This window comes from Penicillium daleae, assembly GCF_028827525.1.
Source record: "Penicillium daleae strain IBT 16125 chromosome Unknown utg000004l_segment0_segment0, whole genome shotgun sequence".
Classification (NCBI taxonomy): Eukaryota; Fungi; Ascomycota; class Eurotiomycetes; order Eurotiales; family Aspergillaceae; genus Penicillium; species Penicillium daleae.
In genome coordinates this window covers 1,984,640-2,004,856 of record NW_026623152.1, presented here as the reverse complement: position 1 = coordinate 2,004,856, position 20,217 = coordinate 1,984,640, and the positions used below count along the sequence as shown (strand labels likewise).

General features: G+C 46.5%; 6 protein-coding genes across 6 annotated transcripts; 3 read left to right on the top strand and 3 right to left on the bottom strand.

Moving 5' to 3' along the window:
- Positions 1-1,404: 1,404 nt before the first annotated feature.
- N7458_004321 (uncharacterized protein) lies at positions 1,405-2,013 on the top strand (the record flags this gene model as incomplete). The annotated part of the gene is made up of 1 exon (XM_056907703.1): positions 1,405-2,013. One exon carries the CDS (start codon positions 1,405-1,407, stop codon positions 2,011-2,013), a length of 609 nt encoding a protein of 202 aa, XP_056768430.1.
- A 3,756-nt stretch (positions 2,014-5,769) lies between these two features.
- N7458_004320 (uncharacterized protein) lies at positions 5,770-7,468 on the bottom strand (the record flags this gene model as incomplete). Its single annotated transcript, XM_056907702.1, has 6 exons — positions 5,770-6,218; positions 6,272-6,441; positions 6,511-6,692; positions 6,756-7,079; positions 7,125-7,290; positions 7,341-7,468. 6 exons carry the CDS (start codon positions 7,466-7,468, stop codon positions 5,770-5,772), a joined length of 1,419 nt encoding a protein of 472 aa, XP_056768429.1.
- Positions 7,469-8,003: 535 nt separating this feature from the next.
- N7458_004319 (uncharacterized protein) lies at positions 8,004-8,810 on the top strand (the record flags this gene model as incomplete). The annotated part of the gene is made up of 2 exons (XM_056907701.1): positions 8,004-8,530; positions 8,582-8,810. 2 exons carry the CDS (start codon positions 8,004-8,006, stop codon positions 8,808-8,810), a joined length of 756 nt encoding a protein of 251 aa, XP_056768428.1.
- Positions 8,811-11,910: 3,100 nt separating this feature from the next.
- Positions 11,911-12,126, top strand: N7458_004318 (uncharacterized protein; the record flags this gene model as incomplete). The annotated part of the gene is made up of 1 exon (XM_056907700.1): positions 11,911-12,126. The coding sequence occupies one exon, from the start codon at positions 11,911-11,913 to the stop codon at positions 12,124-12,126; it is 216 nt and encodes a 71-aa protein (XP_056768427.1).
- Positions 12,127-12,248: 122 nt separating this feature from the next.
- Positions 12,249-13,911, bottom strand: N7458_004317 (uncharacterized protein; the record flags this gene model as incomplete). Its single annotated transcript, XM_056907699.1, has 2 exons — positions 12,249-13,391; positions 13,453-13,911. 2 exons carry the CDS (start codon positions 13,909-13,911, stop codon positions 12,249-12,251), a joined length of 1,602 nt encoding a protein of 533 aa, XP_056768426.1.
- Positions 13,912-18,652: 4,741 nt separating this feature from the next.
- N7458_004316 (bZIP transcription factor) lies at positions 18,653-19,110 on the bottom strand (the record flags this gene model as incomplete). The annotated part of the gene is made up of 2 exons (XM_056907698.1): positions 18,653-19,024; positions 19,084-19,110. The coding sequence occupies 2 exons, from the start codon at positions 19,108-19,110 to the stop codon at positions 18,653-18,655; spliced, it is 399 nt and encodes a 132-aa protein (XP_056768425.1).
- Between the last annotated feature and the right edge of the window lie 1,107 nt (positions 19,111-20,217).

The window sequence follows — 20,217 nt, the reverse complement described above, 5'->3', positions numbered from 1 at the left end:
TTACTCAGATGAATTGAATCAATTTGAGTCGATATCTATAGTTATGTCAAAACAGGGGAGAACCCCTGGTCTAATTAGATCTACTGCGAATGCGGTGGGCAAATGCGATAGTGTGTGGACCAATGAATGCCCGAAATCGAGATTCTGCCCGTCTACAAAATGCTGACTAAGTGTTATGTGGAAGTAACTTACCTGTAAAGTCCGCCGCCGCGTCCGATCCCTGCTGAGACTATTCCCTTCTCGGCGATAGTCTTGCACTGACAAGTGTATTACTAGAGTAGGAAGAGATTTGCATAGGAAATTGTTCGAGAACTGTCTGCATAAGAAGCCCACGAAAAACCACGGCCTACATGAGGTAGGATATACAGGGTTTAGAGTATGAAAAGCGGTATTCAGAGGCTTCTAGCTGCCATCGAACATCTTCATTTGCTTGGGCTCACCCGTAACGACATTAACCCTGCCAACTTTTTTCCCCGCGAAGAGAGCACACTTATTCTCATCGACTTCGATAGCTGTCGATACATTGAGAAGTTCCTGCGTGGCACCGAAACAAAGAGAATTCGACACTGGCACGATGCTAGTGTGGACGTTTCCACCGAGAAGAATGACACTGATACATTTTACAAACTTGCTGACTGAATCAACATTTAGTAAACTCAATTTCCTTTGAACGCTTGCATATAGAATACTATCACCAAGCGAGTTATCTGATGTCCTATACTGACTCTGTTCAGTGAAGTGTTTCCTTTTTTACTTATGGAGAAAAAAAATGATATTCCCACGTTTCTTGCATTCTTCGCCTTATTCTGCCATTTGATTTTGTTTTCAAACACCTCATTGTAGTTAGGCTAGAGCAGTGGAGTGTCCCCCCTAGCGTTCCCATGTTTAAAAAACGTACACCATTTCAAGGCTACAGACAGAAGTTTGTTGCTTCTTCAATTTATGTAGGCTCGCAGAAGAACTGCAGGCTCAGAAGGAGACTAGCCACTAGCGCTGTGTGGACGGAAGCTATGTGAGGCTGCACGGTCCTGCCAGATTGGCTTACTGCCTCGCATTGGGAACAACAGGGGCAGCAGCCTACTCCGCTCATTCTCCGTGGCCTTGGGTGGTCTGGTTTGCAAGAAAAATTAGAGAAGTTTGCCCAGCATGCGCACTGTCTGGCTCGTGAGCGCAAGATTCGGATAGAGGGGACTTCACAAGCACTCAACCTTCGAATATCTATAAATATGGCTCAAATACCCTCGATAGTTCATTCACCACGTCCAAACATTCCAAACCAGCACCTCAACCTGTCAATATTGTTCACTCCCGTCAATAATGTAACCTTTCTTCCTTCCATTCGGTAACTCGAGCTTTTGTTGACTCTATGGCAGGACCTCCTATATCCCAGAAGCTTACGAATCGATGCCATCCCTTCGGGAGGCTGCCGTCCAATTCAATGAAAAGCAGGCAAGGAAATCGTTACTTGGCCCCATAAGACAGCTCTTTCTCGACACCGGAATGCATGAACGGTATGGAGTCAGTCTGCTGCACAAGCATTTTCCGATGGAGACCAATCAGCGGCTTGTGGACCTCCGAAACATCTCTTCACCGTGGACTGTCAACGACAGTGATGTCGTGGTGCCCAAATATGAAGGCTTCGTCATTCCGCGGACTTTCAGGTTCTTGAAGGGAGTTTTGTCTCCAGTTGAATTTGATTTTTCGCCGTGCTCGTCTGATAAAGACGCTGGTCATGATTTTGATTTCCTTGCCGCGGTTTCGGTCCTTCTCCACCAATACGGTTTAGAGAACGTACTTGGCGTGCGTTCTCTAGACAGACATGACCCGGAGTTATCTGTGGAGGTCACCGAGGGCAAAACCAACATCATGATACAACGTGGATCGGTCAATGACTCGGAGCTCATCGAGGCGTTCTGGGTTTTTAGCACTGACGATGACGATCGGTGCCATTGCAGAGAGTACTGCTTTAAAGACTCGGAGGGAAATCATATCGATAACCATGGATGTTCCTGAAGCTATCTATAGGCAACCACGAGCTTCTCGTTGTTAAATCATGATGGCCCATCTTGATTATTCATCCTTTTAGATGCAACTGTTTTGTCGATAATTGCTACGTCAATGAGGCTGTCAAGGATCTGGGAATTCCAACAAATACTTTGCTTTCATTTTCATTTTCACAGAGCCAATTAGATGTTTTTCCTAAGACTAAGGCCTGAAGTCCTCAGCATGCTAGTAAAGTTTCCATGCTTTGTTTCGACAACACCAACTGCTCTGAATCCGTATTTAGAGTATAGTGGAATACCAGCAGGCGAGGACAAAACAAAGGCGTCTAGTGTATTTTCATCGACATAATCACAGAAAAACTTCATGAGCATAGACCCAACACCTTGACGTTGATGGTTTGGATCCACAGCCATAAAAGTAATTCCTAATGGAGACAGGTGAGCAAGGCCAAAAAAATCCTAAGTTGACTGATGACTTACGGCATATTCCAATATCTTGATAGCTCTGAAGAACTCTCTGTCTCTCTTCTCTGAGCCTTTTGGAGATACCAAGCCACGAAGTTACATCCAAAGAGGCAGGGCTAAAGCTGTTCCGGTTCTTCAACTTTGCCCCTTGCCTCCCTCTAGATTTAGCGACTGGACCACTATACACGCAATCCCCTCCCTTCACTCCCTTCACAGATGCTCTTGGACTAATAGTCCAGCCTATCAGCCCGAGAGGTGATCCATCTTCTCCACATGCCTTGTATAGAGATTCGTCGTCTTGATAAACTGTCTCAAGAAGCCCATCAATCGTCCATCTGATTTCGTCCTCTTTCTGCTCCCACTGTCGCTCATCTGGGCGCGGGAACATCAAGAGATAGAGTAGGTTATCTTGATGTGCAGGAAATTCGACTTTTCGCACGAGCAAATCCACGTCCTCGACTTGGACGGGCGATATCGAGCATGCCATGTTGTTGATTGACAAAACAGAATATGTTGGAGCGCACAATACGCAATGTCATTCTAGCCCTATAGAATGGCCGGGGAGCAAAGTAACAGGTTTCCGGTACCGTGAACCGACACTGCGTAAGTCGCTTCCAGGAGCGAAGTCGTACGGTATTTATTCCATTCAGCTAACAGTAGGCACGGAAAATATTAGTTCCTGCGGTTAGTAAGCAAGAGGGTTTGACTAACGTAATTCCCGCATGACCGGGTCACCCGGTTGAGCGGGTCACCTACGCCCATTAGAAAATTTCAAAATCGATTATCTCAACCAACGCCTATTAATTCAACTAAATATAGCGATTTTTACATGAATTGATCCTGTGGCCAATCTCCCTACACCCACTACACCTAGGCGGAGCCCTAGTAGCCGGCCTATCTGCCTGAATAGGCAATTCGCCCTGCGTATGCGATTCTACCACCGGCGCTTCTGCTAGCAAATCTAGCTGCGCAACTAGCTGTAGGCCCTCCTCAATAGTCAAACCCTCTTCGCAGGGTATCTGCTTATGCGACCGATTGCGCTTCTTGACGGTCTTCTCATTCGCTGCGCGTAGATTCGCGTTATCCTGCATAACTAATACGAGGGTGTGTAGCGAAAGGTAGTGGCCCTTGAGAATCTGATCTACCACTAATTTGAACGGGCTTGGAGGGCTTTTTGACCGCCGATCTAGTAGATCCTTCATCATACTAGCTTGCTTCTGTAGCTAAGCTACCGTTCTAGGCGTTTTTGGTGTGAATTAGCTAGAACTGCTGCTTGGCCGGCTGTTTGGTGGTGACGGAGTTCGTAGAGAGATATTAAGCTTCGAGAGCACTCTTTCTGCATCAATTGGCACTAGGCCACTAGCTGCGAAGCTATTTTGAACAGTGCTTGATTGGTAGGCTTCCTGCCGCGCGCGTTGGTAGTCTTCTAGGAAATCGAATTTATCGATATAATTATATCCTCTACGCGCAAGATCGCTTACGAAGCGACTATACGCGCGCTTTAGTACTGCAAAACAGCCAAGATCTAGCGGTTGTAGTAGATGTGACGAATGCGCAGGCATACAAAGAGGTATAATATCGTTTTCTGCGTATAATCGGTCGAATTGGGGCGTAAGGTAGCTACCATAGCCATCAAGAATTAGTAGCCGAAATCGACCACGTACACGCGAATTCGTTGATGGGATAAATAGCTTTTCTAGCCAGCGTAGGCCAATTTCATCGGTAGTCCAGCCGTTATTCGAGACCTCAAATCGCCAATCTTTTGGTAGGTTATCAAACCAACCCGCAATAGCAACTTTAGCCTTAAAGATCACGCATGGCGGTAGCGAATAGCCATCTGCGCAAATTGCTTCGATAGCAGTAACCCATTCGCGATTTCCTGGCTGTAGTATCGATCGCCGACCGTAGTATTCAGCTCGCGTAACTACCTTCTGCGTAGATATAAGACCCATTGCAAATCCGGTCTCGTCAAAGTTGTAGATATCCTCCGGTTGTATACCGTTCTCATCGATAACGCGTTGTACGGTAATAAACCACTCTCGTAGCGATTTTGGGTCTTCATTTAGTGCGCGCTGGTAGTCGTATCGCCTAGAGAAGCGTGATCGAATCTCTTCGCGTCGATTTATAAAGGTTGATGGCCAATTCTTGCCAACTGTAGGCGGAGGGTAGCTACCGCGCGCAGCGAGTAGGATATTAGCCATTTCAGCTACAGTAGCTGGCCTAGGCGCCGCTCCACGCGTATCCATAGAGATAATCCAATCAACAAGCGAATCCTCTTCCAATTCGGTCAATTTAAAGCGACTTGGGCGCTTATCAACGCGTGCAATTCGGCCGTGGGCGCGTGCTTGTAGTGTAGAGAAGGGTATTTCGTATAGCGTTGCTGCTGCGCGTAGAGATTTGATTCGGCCATTTTGAACATCATCAAGGGCTAATAGGATCTTGCCCTCTTGATTGGCCAATTTCTGCGAGGATTCAGTGCGAATTGGTGGCATGGTAGGTGGTTGAAGTTAGTATGTAGGTAGGAAGACGCGATTTTCGATGGGGTGACCCGCTCAACCGGGTGACCCGGTCATGCGGGAATTACGTTAAGTAACTTTTAAGTGGAGCGTTGGCTTGGACGAATCGAATCACTATCGCCAAAGTCGCTTTCATTCTCTTCCACATTAGCATCTTGAATAAAACGTAAAGTGATGCTATATTGAATAATATTGAATAGGATACTCGAGAATAATCTACGAAATTGATCACCTTCGGAGGCTCGCTCATAGAATAATTGAGGAAAAATCCATGTCATCAACACGAAGATGATGCTGATTCCCCCTAAAAGGACTGCTTTCCATGCTGACTCCTGCTTACCCCTCTTCCCAGTGAGCGAATATGATTCCATTGGCACAAGGCTCACGGCGATCCTGGAGCACTGGACAATGCACGTGACTTGGCGGTCTCAAAGTTCCTGAGGAATTTAGCCCCTTCGATTGCTGTAACATATTTCTTACCACCCAATGTTGAATTTTTGCTCCAGTTAATTCGCCCAGCGTACCACCTGGCAGACCAACTTGCCGTTTCTCTCGGAAAAGACTTGTGCTCTTTTTTGGCTTACTTGGTATTCAAATAACCGCTCCCTTTTCCATCGCAATCACATTATTTCAATCACGCTCTTCGCGTCAATGTATATCATTATATTGTGCTGACCCGATTATTTACACGCTAATAGCTACTCGTCCGGTAGATAAGACATAGAACCCGTGAAGTGCCTCTCGTCGCAGATAAAGTCTACCTTGATACCTGGAAAATACCCATTTCAAGGAGGAGAAACATCCATTACCGTGCTACCACTCCAATATGCAGCAGATGCACTTAACGTGGCGCCAGAGTAGGACAGTGGCGGTATTAGTCCAGCATCGGAAACGCCTATGACCACACTTCCCTCCCAATCCGTATCAGACACACCTAATGGATCCAAGAGCCCTGCAAAGGCACCTGAAGTATCCATTATATTGCCATTCTCGTTTCCGCCTGGAATGGGTCTATTCCCGAATTCGGTGTTAGGAGTTCCGTAGGGAATGTCCTCACCATTGAAAATACCACAGCTAGCAGTTTGAGCTGAACCTTGGATTAAAGAGATTTGAGTATCAGAGTCTTCAAACATATGTTGTGATATATTACTGAAAGAGGTTGAGGTTTGAGTAGTATGCACCAGAGGGTAATCTTCATGGACCTGGAAGATTGGGATCTGCTGCGTTTCCTGCGCTGTTCGATACAAAATCAGCAATCTTCCGGAATACTCAAATAAGACCACTCACGCGAGTAAATTTCAGGGATCGAGTCTTCAATCGCCTTCCATAGCGTGTTCATCAGCGAACTTGCCAATTCTTCAAGCTTCAGTGCTTCATTTGGATCGTAAATCAAGTTAGTTTTGATTTCCTGAATCTCCTCAGTGCGGGATTCGCCGTCCAAATTTAGCCTTGTAATTCTTGAATGAAAAACAGTCAGCGTCTGGAAAGCACCTGTCTCCTAGATAAAGCGGCCGGTGGAAGCTCACCTCGTATCAACGACCTTATTCAAGTAAAAAAGGTTTCTCAGGTGGGAGTATCTAATGCCTTGGATACTTCCAATTTCTCGGCATAATCCGTCAATCCTATTTCCTTCATCCAGCCATTTCGTGATAGTTTTAATGTCACAATCTTCGACAAGGCCGGATCGGGATATAATCTGCGCAATATTCTGAACACGATTGGAGCGTAGTCGTTGCACGCCCAATCTTTCCCTCAGGTGATGAAAAAGTACCTTTAAGAGCCTCCCTCGGATTATATCCAGGGCAGCCCGCTTTCCAAGCTTTATCAAATACTTGTATGCTTCAGCAAGAGGCTCCTCCTTCAAGCTGAGCCGAGCTTGGTCTTCTTTGAAGAATGAAAGAGGATTATCTGTCCAATCCGACGCTTTGGCCATGAGGCCTGGAAGAACAACATGTTTTGACTGATTAGGGCTTTTGATCTTTGGACATTTTCTAGGGCGATCATTTTCCGGCAGTTGATTCTCGATCCCCTGGTTTCCATCGGTAGATCTTTTAGCAATATAAGTCCATAATTGCTGAACTGATTCGATGAACTTCTAGATATTAGCCCGTACTAACATGTTGAAAGTTCGTGAACTAACCTTCGCGTTGGAGAGCTTCACCTCAACTTTGGGATATCCAGATCGTTTTGCTTCGTCGTACGCCTCGGAAAGGACGTCTATCACCAATTTGCTTTCCGTAAGTCCAATTGTGATTGTATGTGGGCTCATTGCAATGGACAAAGGCTGGTGGGAGAAACTCCCGTCTCTGTAGACTACGTTAATCGTGTTCCTATAAGATCAAATGACATATCTGACTGTGGGGGACCAAGTCCTCCCAAGCGTTCTTCGATTTCACGAAAAGCCGAATCTGCCTCGGTGCTATGAGTTTGTAGAGCCTCAATTGGCGCATTGCGTAGTAATTTGAGAGCCGAAGGTATATCCATGCTCAATATGACAGAGGGATGAGGAGGAACGGACCGTTCAATTTTAGCTCTCCGAGAGGTGCCTGAGTTTGGTAGAAGTTTGGACGTTCTTTTATGAAATTGAAATTATCAAGAACAAAACGAGCAGCAGACACATTATATTGGGTCGGTGAATGCTGGTTAGGTCGCAGTGGCCAGTAATTGGATCAATTTAAATTGACAAAAGTTAGTCAAACGCAATGGCCACACTTTTGCAGATGATAGTTCGATGTAGTTCAACACTTAATCCAGTATGCATCACAAGTCCGTGTAAGTATAAACACAGAATCGTGATACATGCCTCACTCAGGTGTGCTATTACTTAATAAGGAAGGCCAACTGATTTGTGCTTACTTCCAGATGGGGAATAGTGTGAAAATGACCTCAGTTCTAGTCACGTGATGACTCTCACGTGGGTGACCGTTTCGGATGGACGTCATTTCATCAGACCCCACCTCCTGCCAAACCCCTTTCGCAACAGAACTTATTATTTAAATACAGGGCGCATTGCGTATCGATGGCTACAATCGATCAGACGTCGGACTCAACTTATCAAGACGAATTTACCCGAGATGGATATATATTCGAGAAAGATCCAGAGGCGGGGCAAAGAGTCGAAGAGATGGAAGCAGCCTGCATTCCTTTCGCTTCCCAGGCAGGGTTGCAGTTCTACAAAACCAACGTCCTTGATGATCCGGTATCTCCTGTACTAGCTATTCTCTTGCATTTGAAAGCTGACTTTGCAAAGCGGAAGCGACAGGTTCTTGATTCCTGTTTCCAGTGGTTTGGACTAGGGCTTTACCGAACTTTTGGCTCCATGCCCGGTTGCGATTATGCTTTTCGACAGAGCGATTTGTCCTCAAAGACCGAATCGCTATTGATACAATTTTGGAAGAAGGGCTCGAAGGTTACATTTTGGAAAGGGTCACACCATAAGCAAATCACCACTATGAAGGGAGAAAATAATTTGTGGAGAGCGCCTCGCGTAGCACTCACAAGGCTGGGCCTTGAGCCTGTTCACGTTATATTTGAGAATGGGGGTTTGTAAGTGGAATGATTATTATCCTGGTGGCATATGTCTGACTTTGCAATCAGTTCTATCCGCGACACCCGCCTTTTTGTTGAAGTATCGGAAGGAAATGCTATTACATTTGGAATCGCCTCGAAGGACGTCTTAGAAAAGTGGTGGGCTCCCATGAAACTTCCTCGGCCCCTCCAGGCAGTAGTCAAGAATATGGAAGGACCCAACTATGGCATGAACGTTACATACTTTGATGGCAAGCGTGAGTCTGGGGCTCTTGGTTTCAGCTCACCGCCTGATTAGCTCGTTCGTCATCGGATGTTGTCAAAGCTCACTGGTCCTCAAGTGGCTCTGTTAGATAAGTCGCATTTTGCACCGTTGACGAAAATGCATATGACTCTTGTACCAAATCATAGCACGGCGTGATTGTGATCTCATCAAATATCGGCGCATATGGCTGAGGTCCCAAACTATTGTATGGTTGTTGCATGTGCTCAACAGAGGGATTATGTGATGAGAGTGTCGTATTAGATAAAGCTGTTGACGGATATGAGGGCGGATTTAAGGTATGTGGCATAATAAAGGGTGCTTGCGCTGCAGCCCGCGCGCCGAGATGTCCTATGTCAGCTATTAATATTATCCTGTAACCAACAGAGAGTTCAGTACCGTCGGCTCCCTCGTTGTCTAAAGTGCTTTCTCCCACAAGCGAAATGTTTCCCTTCTGTAGTTTTCGAGGGCTGTTTGTTTCAGCATCCCAATATTCAGTGCCTCGTTTATTGAGACGCCTGCTGTGATGCTTTTCACTTGCAAGCATCCGACTCAATTTCTCGGCAGAAATTCGCTTAAGTTGGGCACATCGTTCTTTTCTGTAAAAGTCTCTAGCCTCGTCATTGGCTTTTTGTTCCATGAGGCACCTGTGGCGTCTGTAACTTCGTGTTTGTTGAAACAACTGACGACAGTAGATACAAATTTCGTGGCATTGAACATCTGAAGAGTGTAGTTAGCACCGGAATTTGTCGTTCCATCAAAGTCTCGTACGTGACTCAAAATGGCGTTCAAGATCCCATCGCTTCAGAAAGCGTCCGTTGTGTCTGCATCTTGGGTAAGGGCAGTTCGTTGAGGAGAAATTCAAGTCCTCATCGTCCTGGTTGCTCGAACTGACATCATCTCTATCGTCATCATGGTCCCTGGTGTTTGAGAGGCTAGAGCTCTCGTCCCTTTCGTCGTCGGTATCCTGGTCACTGAAAATCGAATCGGGTTTGTGAATAGCCGCCTGTAGATTTTCAACTCCTCGTGTTTGGTGTTCGCGAGGCAGGTGTGCTTGAACTTCAATCAGCCGTGCACTCAGGAGCTGGAATTCCAACTATCCGGCGAGTCAGCAGATATACTCAAGAGAGTCTCAACTTTACATGCCTGATAGTCTGCAATATGATTGCGGAGTTCTTGTTGTGTCTCAAACGAATTGAAACATGTCTGGCACTGAGATTTTTTAATCGCTTTTTTCTTCCCAATTCTCTGACTTGGATCAAAAACAACAAATCGAGAGGGATTCTGCATCCTGTGAGGTGTGTGAAGAAAGGACGTGTGAACAGAACCACTCGGGCGGGGATGTCTTGAGCAAACTGGAGCACTGGCCATCGGGAGCCACGGATTGGGCGGCCGTGTTGGGTATCAGAATTGGTACTATAAATTTCCGCTCCCTTTCTTTGAAACTTCACCATTCCACGATCATCACACCATCCTGTCTCTCTCTTTCCTACAAAAGAATATCAAACTCTTCCAAACAGAAACCATGCCGTGCTCTGAATGCAATGACAAGGGAATGGTTGGCACATCTATATGTACCAAGTGTAATGGTAACGGCGGAACCAAGAGGAGTATTACGAAAAATATTTCTGAAAAGAAATGCAGGAGATTATGCCTGGTCAATGTCAAGTGCGTTTTTTTATTCCAGCCTTCTATTCCCTCCCACTTGGTGAAAATACTTATAATCCTCAGTGACAGATAGGTGTTTATTCCAAGGCTCCTTGAAATGAGTGTCGAAAATGGAGGATACATGGCCAGGGTAAAAAAGTCATTGCCTTGTGGATGATGCGCGAATTGCATGCATATTCATTCTCCTCAGAAACCGATCCATCTTGCACACCATTGTCTCGTGATATGTTGGCAAAACCTGGTGAGGTGGTATGACCACGTTGGCGGGTAGAAATGATCCACGCCCGTGCCGCTCTGAAATTCTGACATTGGCCGCTTCAATCACCTCACTCCATCACTGACGAGTGTAATGGCCAATGACAAGGAGCACACCACAAAACCCCTGTCATGGGGCGCACCACAAATGTACAAGATAGGAAATTTCTCGAGATTGATAAATTACCAATATCGGTAATAGCACGGAAAGTGTTCGTAATCATATTAGGCAGTAGCCCAAGACTGTGCGCTTCTGCGCATTCCCTGGCCAGAGGGATCGCGAACGCTCAGCGCTTTGACGCAGGGATGACTCAGAAAATTCGCGGAGTAACTAGTGCTCAGACCTTTCCCCGATACTCAGCTCTAAGCAGCCAATGGCATGTTCCCAAATGTGTTCACTGCAGATATATAATGAAGACAGTTCCTGGAATAAAATATAGTTAATTAGTTAAATATAGAGAAAGGGCTGGCGTTTTAGGGCAAGAGAAAAGCTCTCAGCGTTTGTGGTAGTCACATGATGATGCGCTGACTAAAATTTTGGAAGGGTCAGGTTGTTAAGACGGGAGTGGCGGGGTGACGACCGAAATCTTGGAGGATGATCTAGACCAGACAATATCTAACTTCGTGCATTAGCATGACATACGGCCCATGCGTTGCATGTGGTACCCCAATAGTATGATCAAGAGAATGCCAATCCATGCACGCACCGAGACGAGCCATATCGCCGCGGCAGCAAACGATTAGACAGAAAACTATCCCGCCAATTAATCTCGGCAGCACATGATAACAAACTATTGGATATCATTCAATGTTGGAAGGCAAGGCTGACATGATTGTCCGGTTGGGACAGGCAAGTGCAGGTAGTCATACCAATAGCCGATGATGCCTTGGACATCTCCGTTTCCTACATTATTCTAGGCATTATTACTATGCCGCGCCCCCGGGGGAGGGGGTTGGTTTAGGATGGCTTTCCAACGTACCATGCTAGCCTAGCTTTTGTTAATCGGCGTACAGAGTGCCGTGCGATGCCTGTGCATACTGTCGAGCACCAGGTATCCAAGACATAACTTAAATCCGGTAGCCTAGCCGCTTCCCTCCACAACACCAGTTCAACTGCACAGTCACCTTCCTTGACAGTATTCTGGTGAGTTTGAAGCGAGGGACTTGAGGATCTAAATAAAATATTGACGATTCGATAACTTTAGAATTCCAAATGCCCGAGAAGCATGAAGCAGACGAACCCAAAATCGAAGAGGCCATAAAGGTGGATGTCAAGTCTCTGCAGCAGATTAGTTCCTCGGGTAGAGCAGCACGACGCAAGAGAGAAGAGAATCATGCTGAGAAGGCCTTCAGTGCATTAGATGCAGCGTTTGAAAAACACCTCAAAGAGGGAAACGAAGGTGCACAGCAAAGCAGGCCTGGACACTGAACCTTACCGGGTCACAGATGGGGGGGGGGGGGGGGGGGGGGGAGGAGCCATCTACGATGCAGTCACTAATCGGATGAGCGAAAGCGAAATAGTTGATGTATTGGCTGTTAAATCGAATGAAGTTATATGCACGATTCACCATCAATACTGCCCGCTGCAAAGGCTAGTTGAAGGTCTTGGTCATATTTCCTCTTATCAGCAAGCTTTGTCGCCACAAACTTCCCCACGTCCTTTCCCCAGTAAAAGGGCATTATTTCACCCAGATCATCGGAGCGATGCTTGGACAACTGGGGCTGAATATAGTCGTAGAATAGTCTGAACAAGCCGGTCGGGCTGGAGAGGGCCAGGGAATACCAGAATGTTCCAGTCGCCCATGCCTGTTCCATGATCTCAGATAGTCGCAACGGTGTTCTCGCTACGTCTTTGAGAAGGGTCTCGCTGAAGTTTTCTGCCTCTTCAGCACGCATGACAGTCATCATTTCCTGCCGAAGTTTGTCATATTCGTCGACATTGATTTCATCCACACCTTTATTAGTCAACCAGTAAGGAGGTTCGACCATTTCAACAGGGCGTGAGCAGGCCCATTCAAGGTCGACCAGGCATGTGATATGCCAGTTTTTATCAACAAAGATGTTGCTTTGATGGAGGTCAGTTAACGTGAAAACAAAGGGTCCACGACGCAGATTTCGACAGAAAAACAATGGAAGTATTGTCCGCATTGACGCCAGCGCTGACATCTGATAGCCACAGTCTTGCACATTATTCACTGCATTGGGTTGATTCCGCAGGCGGCTATCATGAACCGCCAGGATATCTGTCACGTAAGACTCCACAGTTGAATACGTAAAGTCACGGGGTAGGTCGGTCGGGATGTTCTCGTTTTCCAATTCCTGAAGCTCCATCGAAAGCGGGCGATTAGTCAGGGTCAAAAACCCCTTCCTGTCTATGATAAAAGACCCAATACGGGGCAGAGGCACTCTGCTGATACTGAGCATGATCCGAGACAAGTCTTTAAAGAGACTGCTGCGCAACTCGATGTCATGTTGCTTTTCAGACCAGGTATTCGACAGCATTGTCCCCTGTGCTTCCTCAATGAACTCTATCAATAAATATCCCGCATATCCTAATCGGCCTATTTCCCGTTCGGACTGGTTTGGATGACGGACATAATTTGAACGTGTCGGGAAGCGAAAACAATAGCGCAGCAAACGGCGTAGGTACTCAGAGCAACGACTGAAAAGAGGCAGGTGGTCAATTTGCGTGAACTATATTCCGGGAGTTAGATACCGGTTCTTCTGCGAAGAAAAAATGCGGTTGGGTTCATACCGTTTCACCTGATGATAAGGCAAACCCGTACAGTCGAGGAATTGGAATCTCTGGACAATTTTGTTGGAGCCAAGCGTAGGTGCCGGCTTCACATTGGATCTTTTCGTCCCCATTGCCTGGTCTAAAATCGTCTCCGACTCGATATGGAAGAGGGAATCGCAGTATGACACGTTTTCCCGGCTGCTGTCGGCGTTGCCAGTTAACAATAGTAATAGGAACACAAACATTGAAGCTGCCGCGGAACCAGTCTTCGATCTTTGCAATATGGCACACCTCGGTCGAATCCAAGCTCAAATGATGAGCAACAACATCTTTCATCCAATCGCGTCTAATATCAAGATAGGAGAAGAAGCGCTGCTGTCGGTCGAAATACCCTAGCTGATGAAGGATATTCACCTCCCGCTCTTTGGCGAGAGAAATGTGAGTTCCTCTCCGGAGAAGACGACGCGTACGGGTCATATAGATATAATGATCTGAGACTACCGACTCAATTTGTATCTGTCATCTCGCCGCGACGTCCGCCCCTGAAATTGGGGGAAACGCAGCTGAGAAACGCCGAGTTCGGGCGGACAAATATTTTTCCCGACAGCTCTAGAAAGTGAGACCAAACATGTTTGTTAGTGCATCCAAAGGGCAGCTGCAGCTACAACGCTCTGTATACCGCCTTGTTTCAAGGCCATTAAGAGATTGTCAAACTGCTTTTAGATAAGGGAGCGGACCTCAACGCGCAAGGCGGAATCTACGGTAACGCTCTCCGCGCCGCGTCGGAGAAAGGCCATCAAGATTGCGAGACTGCTCCAAAGAAGAGGCGCTATTTCGTGGTCTTCAAAGCAGCTCCAAGCAACCCGATGAAGGAATTTCGTCTCATTAACCCCGAACCTTCTAATCAAACTCAATAATTCGTTCAGTAGCCTCCACCATAGTGCCCATGTATTGCCTATCTTCAGGCCTCATCACTCTTATCAGTTTGTCGATTCTAGGCGTGGCGCGTTAAATTCATGACAATCTGCCAATACTGCTAGGACTGGGGAGCGGTTCCTACTTAGCCCGCATCGCATTGGAGTCAAATTCTGAAAAATTTCCTAGCTGGTATCCACCACCATGCCGGGACTTCCTATTGTTTCCCCCTTATGCAATCTTCAAAGGCGGCCGTGGAGACCGCGAGTCCACTCACGGACTGGTGTACTGGGTAGATAAAACGGATCCGACCACATGTGATCCTTCCGTAAAGCCTTAGTGATCATGAACACCCATTTAGATAAGATATTGACACATATAGCCAGAGGCAACTGGCAGCCAGAAAAAGTCCCCATAAACAGGGTCGGACAAGCACCCAACAAGTAGAGAGTCTGTCAAGCCATACTTGATTGAACACCGGCGAATCAATATCTACCAGATCTCCGTAGGGGAAACATGAGCACCCAGGACCCAATAGGCCCAAGAGCATGGATCCTTTCCCTGGCCGGATACAGAGCGCCAAGCCCTTCATAGTGGTGGTCCATCTAGGAGAATATGAAAGGTTGCCATTTCAATCCAATTCTAATTGGTGAAGCACCATGCGTTTGGCGACAGGAGAGCTCTTTAATGGTAATTATTTCCATAGGAGCGACCCCTTCATTTCTCCACCTCTTCTTTGGTCAGAATCTTCACTGCGTCCTTGGAGAAGAGATAACCAAGACCTGACCAGACAGTTGTAGTAGCTACGGTGAATCTATTTTCCGTGGTCAGTAGGGCCTCTTCGACGGTCAAACCCTCTTTGCAGGGTATGTGCTTAGTTGACCGACCGCGCTTCTTGACGATCTTCTCATTCGCCATGCGTAAATTCGCATTGCCCAAGCAATGCGAGAGTATGCAGCGATAGGCAGTGGCCCTTGATAATCCGATCTACCACCAATTTCAATGGGCTTGGAGGGCCTTTTGACCGCCGATATAGTAGATTCCTCATCCGTTTCACAGGATCTAAAGATGGGTCAGGGGGTTTTGTTTATCATTAATTTAGGACACCGCAAGCTTGATATTCAATCCACGTGTGGAACTTCTATGCCTCATCTGCCTCATTCGGAATTGGATATCTCCATTGAGCATCAGCGGTGATTAAATGGTGCAAAATTCTCTGCATCAGGGCAATTGTCGAATGTTTATACTATTTAGGGTAAATAGGTGGGGCAAGCAGGTCCGGTGACCACAGTTATGCAAGTTACCAAAACAGGATGACATGGACGAATGACATGGGTCTCGGGCGTATATTATTTCTCAACACCTGTTCGCCTTACCTCTTCACTTTCCATGCTCATAATTCGAACGCAACCTCCAAAGCTGCGAAATGTCCACCGACTGCAATCTTTCAGCCTGACCATGAGAATGGACACAAAAGTTTGTGAGACTATTAGAGACGCTACCGTTCTTTTGTCTTTTCTCAATAAAGAGCCCAGGGAACCTGGTGACTCGAGTCTTGAGGAGTACGCAGCTCGACAGCCAGTTGGTGAAACATCATGCCGGAGCCTTACGTTACAGCGCGAATACGAGATAGCAGAGACTTTAGCATTTCTACTGGGCACCAGTGACGACCCTACAAAGGTAGCAGCTCTTTGTATCCAAGAAAATACAAGCTCTCCTTACCTGACGATCAGAATTGCAACAAATTCGGGGGTCAGTGATTGCCTTTTGGATCACTTCAAGGGGATGGTCAAGGCATTGCAAGAAGCGGCAAGCTGTAGTAAGTTTATCTGATGGTGAGACTGAACCCATTAATAAGGAAGCCAGCATCACAGGAGACGAGAAGAGAGATACTCAGTAGCGCCATACTCGCTCTAGATCGTGGAAAGTTGCTTTCTCGCCTAAGATCTCGACATGCCCGGGCATCTGTGCGCAATAAGGGCAAACCAACAGTTGCTTTCCAATTATCGAGAGCCACTTCATTTCTGGGCTTCGCAAAAACAGAGGAGCTAGCTAAATTTCGACAAAACAGCCAAATATTCGAGGCCCTATTCAAGAAGCTCGAGGGCTATGCTACCAACGATGTTCACGATAGCTTGGCTGACTCTATTCTACTGCAAATAATCCGGCTGTTGGACTCATTTCCGTCTCAAAATGTTTTGCAAGAAACTTTCGATCGAATTCCGAATAACTCAGGCCTATGCCCTAGTGATAAAACGAGCACTGTTCTTGCAATTGCCAAGATCCGCAGATACTGGGCATCATGTGAATTCCTTTCTACCGCTGTACGACGTTACAGACTTTTCCGCAGTATAAAATTAGCTCGAGTGGAAAGCCCGTCGTCATTCTCCTATCCAACTCTGCATGCTGAATTTCGATTCGAACGTATGCTTGTACAACTCTACCAACGCCAAGTTCTTAGTGAAATACCAGAACGGTTTTGTTACCAGAGGCTTGGTTGCTCGTTACAAGACGCGCAGAGGATATTCTTGGATAAACTAAAGGCTCTTCACCCCAAGGTTCATGCAGAGATTCAGCTTGTGGTCTTCTACGAAAATCATCCCGACATACCATCGCCCCGAGTAATATCGTCCACAAAAAGTACATGCTTTCTATGCAACCTGTTTTTGAAGCATCATGGTCGCTTCTATTCCGGACGAACGCATGGTGTTCTCTACCCAAATTGGGCGATGCCCTGTATCGATTGCACCCAGCTCTCTACCTATCAACTCGCGAGGCTTCAGGAAATTATCAGCAGACTTACACTTGATGTCGAGCAAGCACTTAGATCATCAATTTTTATTCAAAGACGACGTTCGCATCCAAATGAAAGCGTTGCGCTTTTCCCTCGTTGCTGGACAGAGTATGCCTCCTCCTGCGGTCAGCTCACAAGTTCGGTCACAACATGCGGAAGAAATGAGCAAAAACCTAGATCAGTAAGGCCTATTTCGAACGGTAATGCTGAACCGACATCAAACGATTCACTAATCCTTGAGAGGAAAGCAACCAGTGGGAATGTTGAAAAATGCGGATTACCAGATCGCTTGATCATTGAACTGTCTTCCGATTCGTCTTATCGATCTTCAACGGATATGACACATTCATCTTCGATTTCGCTTCACAGCCATTATTCCGACTCCAGCAATTCTGGTAGCTCTGTCTATTTAAGATACGGTGTACCAGTTTCTTTGCGATATTCTGCAACCCAGGACATTATGGTTTTGGCACCACAATTGTCACTTGAACTATCTTGTGCAGAAACAACCAAAGACCAGAATATAGTTGTCTGCTTGTTATGCCCTGGTACCATTCCAAAAGACCTCAAGGATTCTGTTGTTGATTTGAAAGTTATGGGCAGGGGAGAGTCAAAGATACTGAAACTGGGCAAACTACCAGAGCGCAGTTCCCGCTGTAGTCAAGTTAGCATCTATCTAAGGGTTGGAGCCACGCTGATACGATTATCATTCGATACTTGAGGAAAGAAGCGATCCTAATCGTGCGACATATCAAGAACTACCCCACTAGCTACTTTCTCTTCCGTTCCCTTCCTTAGTCTTGATACTTTCGTGGAATGCACAGGTGGTTCTCGAACTGTCCTCTTGACTCTCAAGAACTGGAACCGCAAATTGAAAAGGGTGAGATCGGGAGAGAGATTACCATTTGTTACCCACTGACTGCACGGGCCCTTTCAGTTGGATCGCTACGCGCTACCATTGGGCTACCTCAGTCCTCACTTGGAGCTGTAAATTGCTTAGTATCATATGTTCATTTCCCTGAGGTGGTTTTACTGCGGTCGGCCTCATGACTCATCTGAAAGAACAGTAAGTAACAGATGATAATCAACCCGGCATCCCTCCCCCCGCACAAGGCTATTTCTGTACCCATTTCGGAGCCTCAAGTGGAGACTCATTAGATCCGGCTTTCTTCGGACATAGCCGATCAAGAGCTTGCAAGCCTCCGAACAAGAGACGGTGGGTTGGGAGACGAGATCCGAGTTGCGAGAATTGCAGTCCATTGCCGGATATCCCAAGGCCGACAGCTCGAACTCTGAGCTCAAATAATTATAAGCCTCCAGCTCCGTTGGTGGGCAATGTAGCGATTCCAAAAGCTCTGTCATACTTGTGGGTAGCTGTGACATATATAAAAACTGGTCATCAAACAGGAGACTATCAGGCAGACAGGTCTCTGACGTCGTTATACTTTCTCCTCGCAGAGATTCAATATTTCTAGTGATAGACTTGGAGCCCTGTAGTTCGCTTATTGCCTATGCGCGGTTAGAGAGCATGGCCATCATCACAGTACGCTTATAAAGGATCGAACTAACGCTAGGCACGAAATCAGACGTGGTGCTGTAGTCCGAAGACAGAAGCAAATCAAAGTCCACTTCTGATCCAGTTATCGCTCTGCGAGCCTCGTGCGATGGTGAGGGATGCGATCCAGACGTTATGGATTCCACAAAGTACTTTAGGAGCTGGTTTTCGACCGAGAGGAGGTCTATCTTTTTCTGCAAGTCATCGAGCCGAGCGCTCTGCGCAGTCTCATAATGTTGCACTTTCTGTTCTAAATCGCGAATATACTCCTTCTGGCGCGCACGGCAATTCCGTTGATTATTACGCACTCTAGCAAGGTCCTCGGCCTAGAAAATGAAGGTCAGAGATTCCCCCACCGTTAACTCGAACACCACAGTGTATTCACCTTGGTTTTGACTTTCATCCGGGGCATTCTAGAATAGAGAGGGGCGAATCTTTCTCATAGGGTGCGTTGACCAACAAGATTTGTCGGTTGAAGATGGGGAAGATCAATCCAGAACCTTTTTGCGTTTATGAAGGGTTTAGAAGTGGGTTGGTGGAAGGTGAAAAATGAGGCTTACGTCACTACGACTTGGCTGCGCTAATCCATTTTGGCTCTTAGTTACACTGCTCAGCGAGACGGAGACGCATGATTAATAACTGGTGACATACCACTTAACCTATAACTAATGTAGACATTCCACTATGTATGGCAATATTGTTCATAATTGGCGACTAGGCGAAACCGAACAGACATTCAAATCTCCTCCAGCTCCAGGAAGTTAGTCTTTTCACCATGATTGATTTGACATTATTTTCTTCGTGAATTTCGCGGCACTATTTGGACTAGAGGCCTGAGTATTAGCTAACAATCATATTCTCATAGTGCTGGCATTCACAGTGAACTATTTAGTCAACATTTACTCAGCCGAGGGTGCATTGAAACCCACGATATGTTACTCACGAGCGATGCCGAGTTGGCACAAGGCTGTTGTTCTAGTCCAAGATCCCAACTTTCGCCATCAAACAGGCCACCGGACGGAGGGTACGGCTGGATCTGTGTGATATCATGCTTTTTGGTCAACTGCTTTACCTGGGGTGTTGTCGCAGTAAGATATACGAAACTTCTCAACAGATATGGGCTGCTGACTCTGAGGCTCTCCCAGGCGTATGGGATCTACTTAGAAAGATATCTATCAGGCTCTTTCTTTCCCGAGGCTACACCAGATGATTACGCAATCATCGGCGGACTCAATTTTTCAATGGCTATGGTTGTTGCACCAGCGGTCAACGTCGCTTCTCAAAAATATAGTACAAAAATTGCTATGCTTTTTGGCATAGTCTTGCTGGCTGTGGGGTATGTATCTGCGTCTTTTGCTGAGCGAATATGGCATCTTTATCTCTCACAAGGAGTTCTCGTTGGCTTTGGGGTTGGTTTTACGTATATTCCGACTATATCGATTATTCCTCAATGGTTTGAGAGGAAAAGGAGCCTGGTAAACGGAATATGTGCTGCCGGTTCTGGGATTGGCGGCTTGAT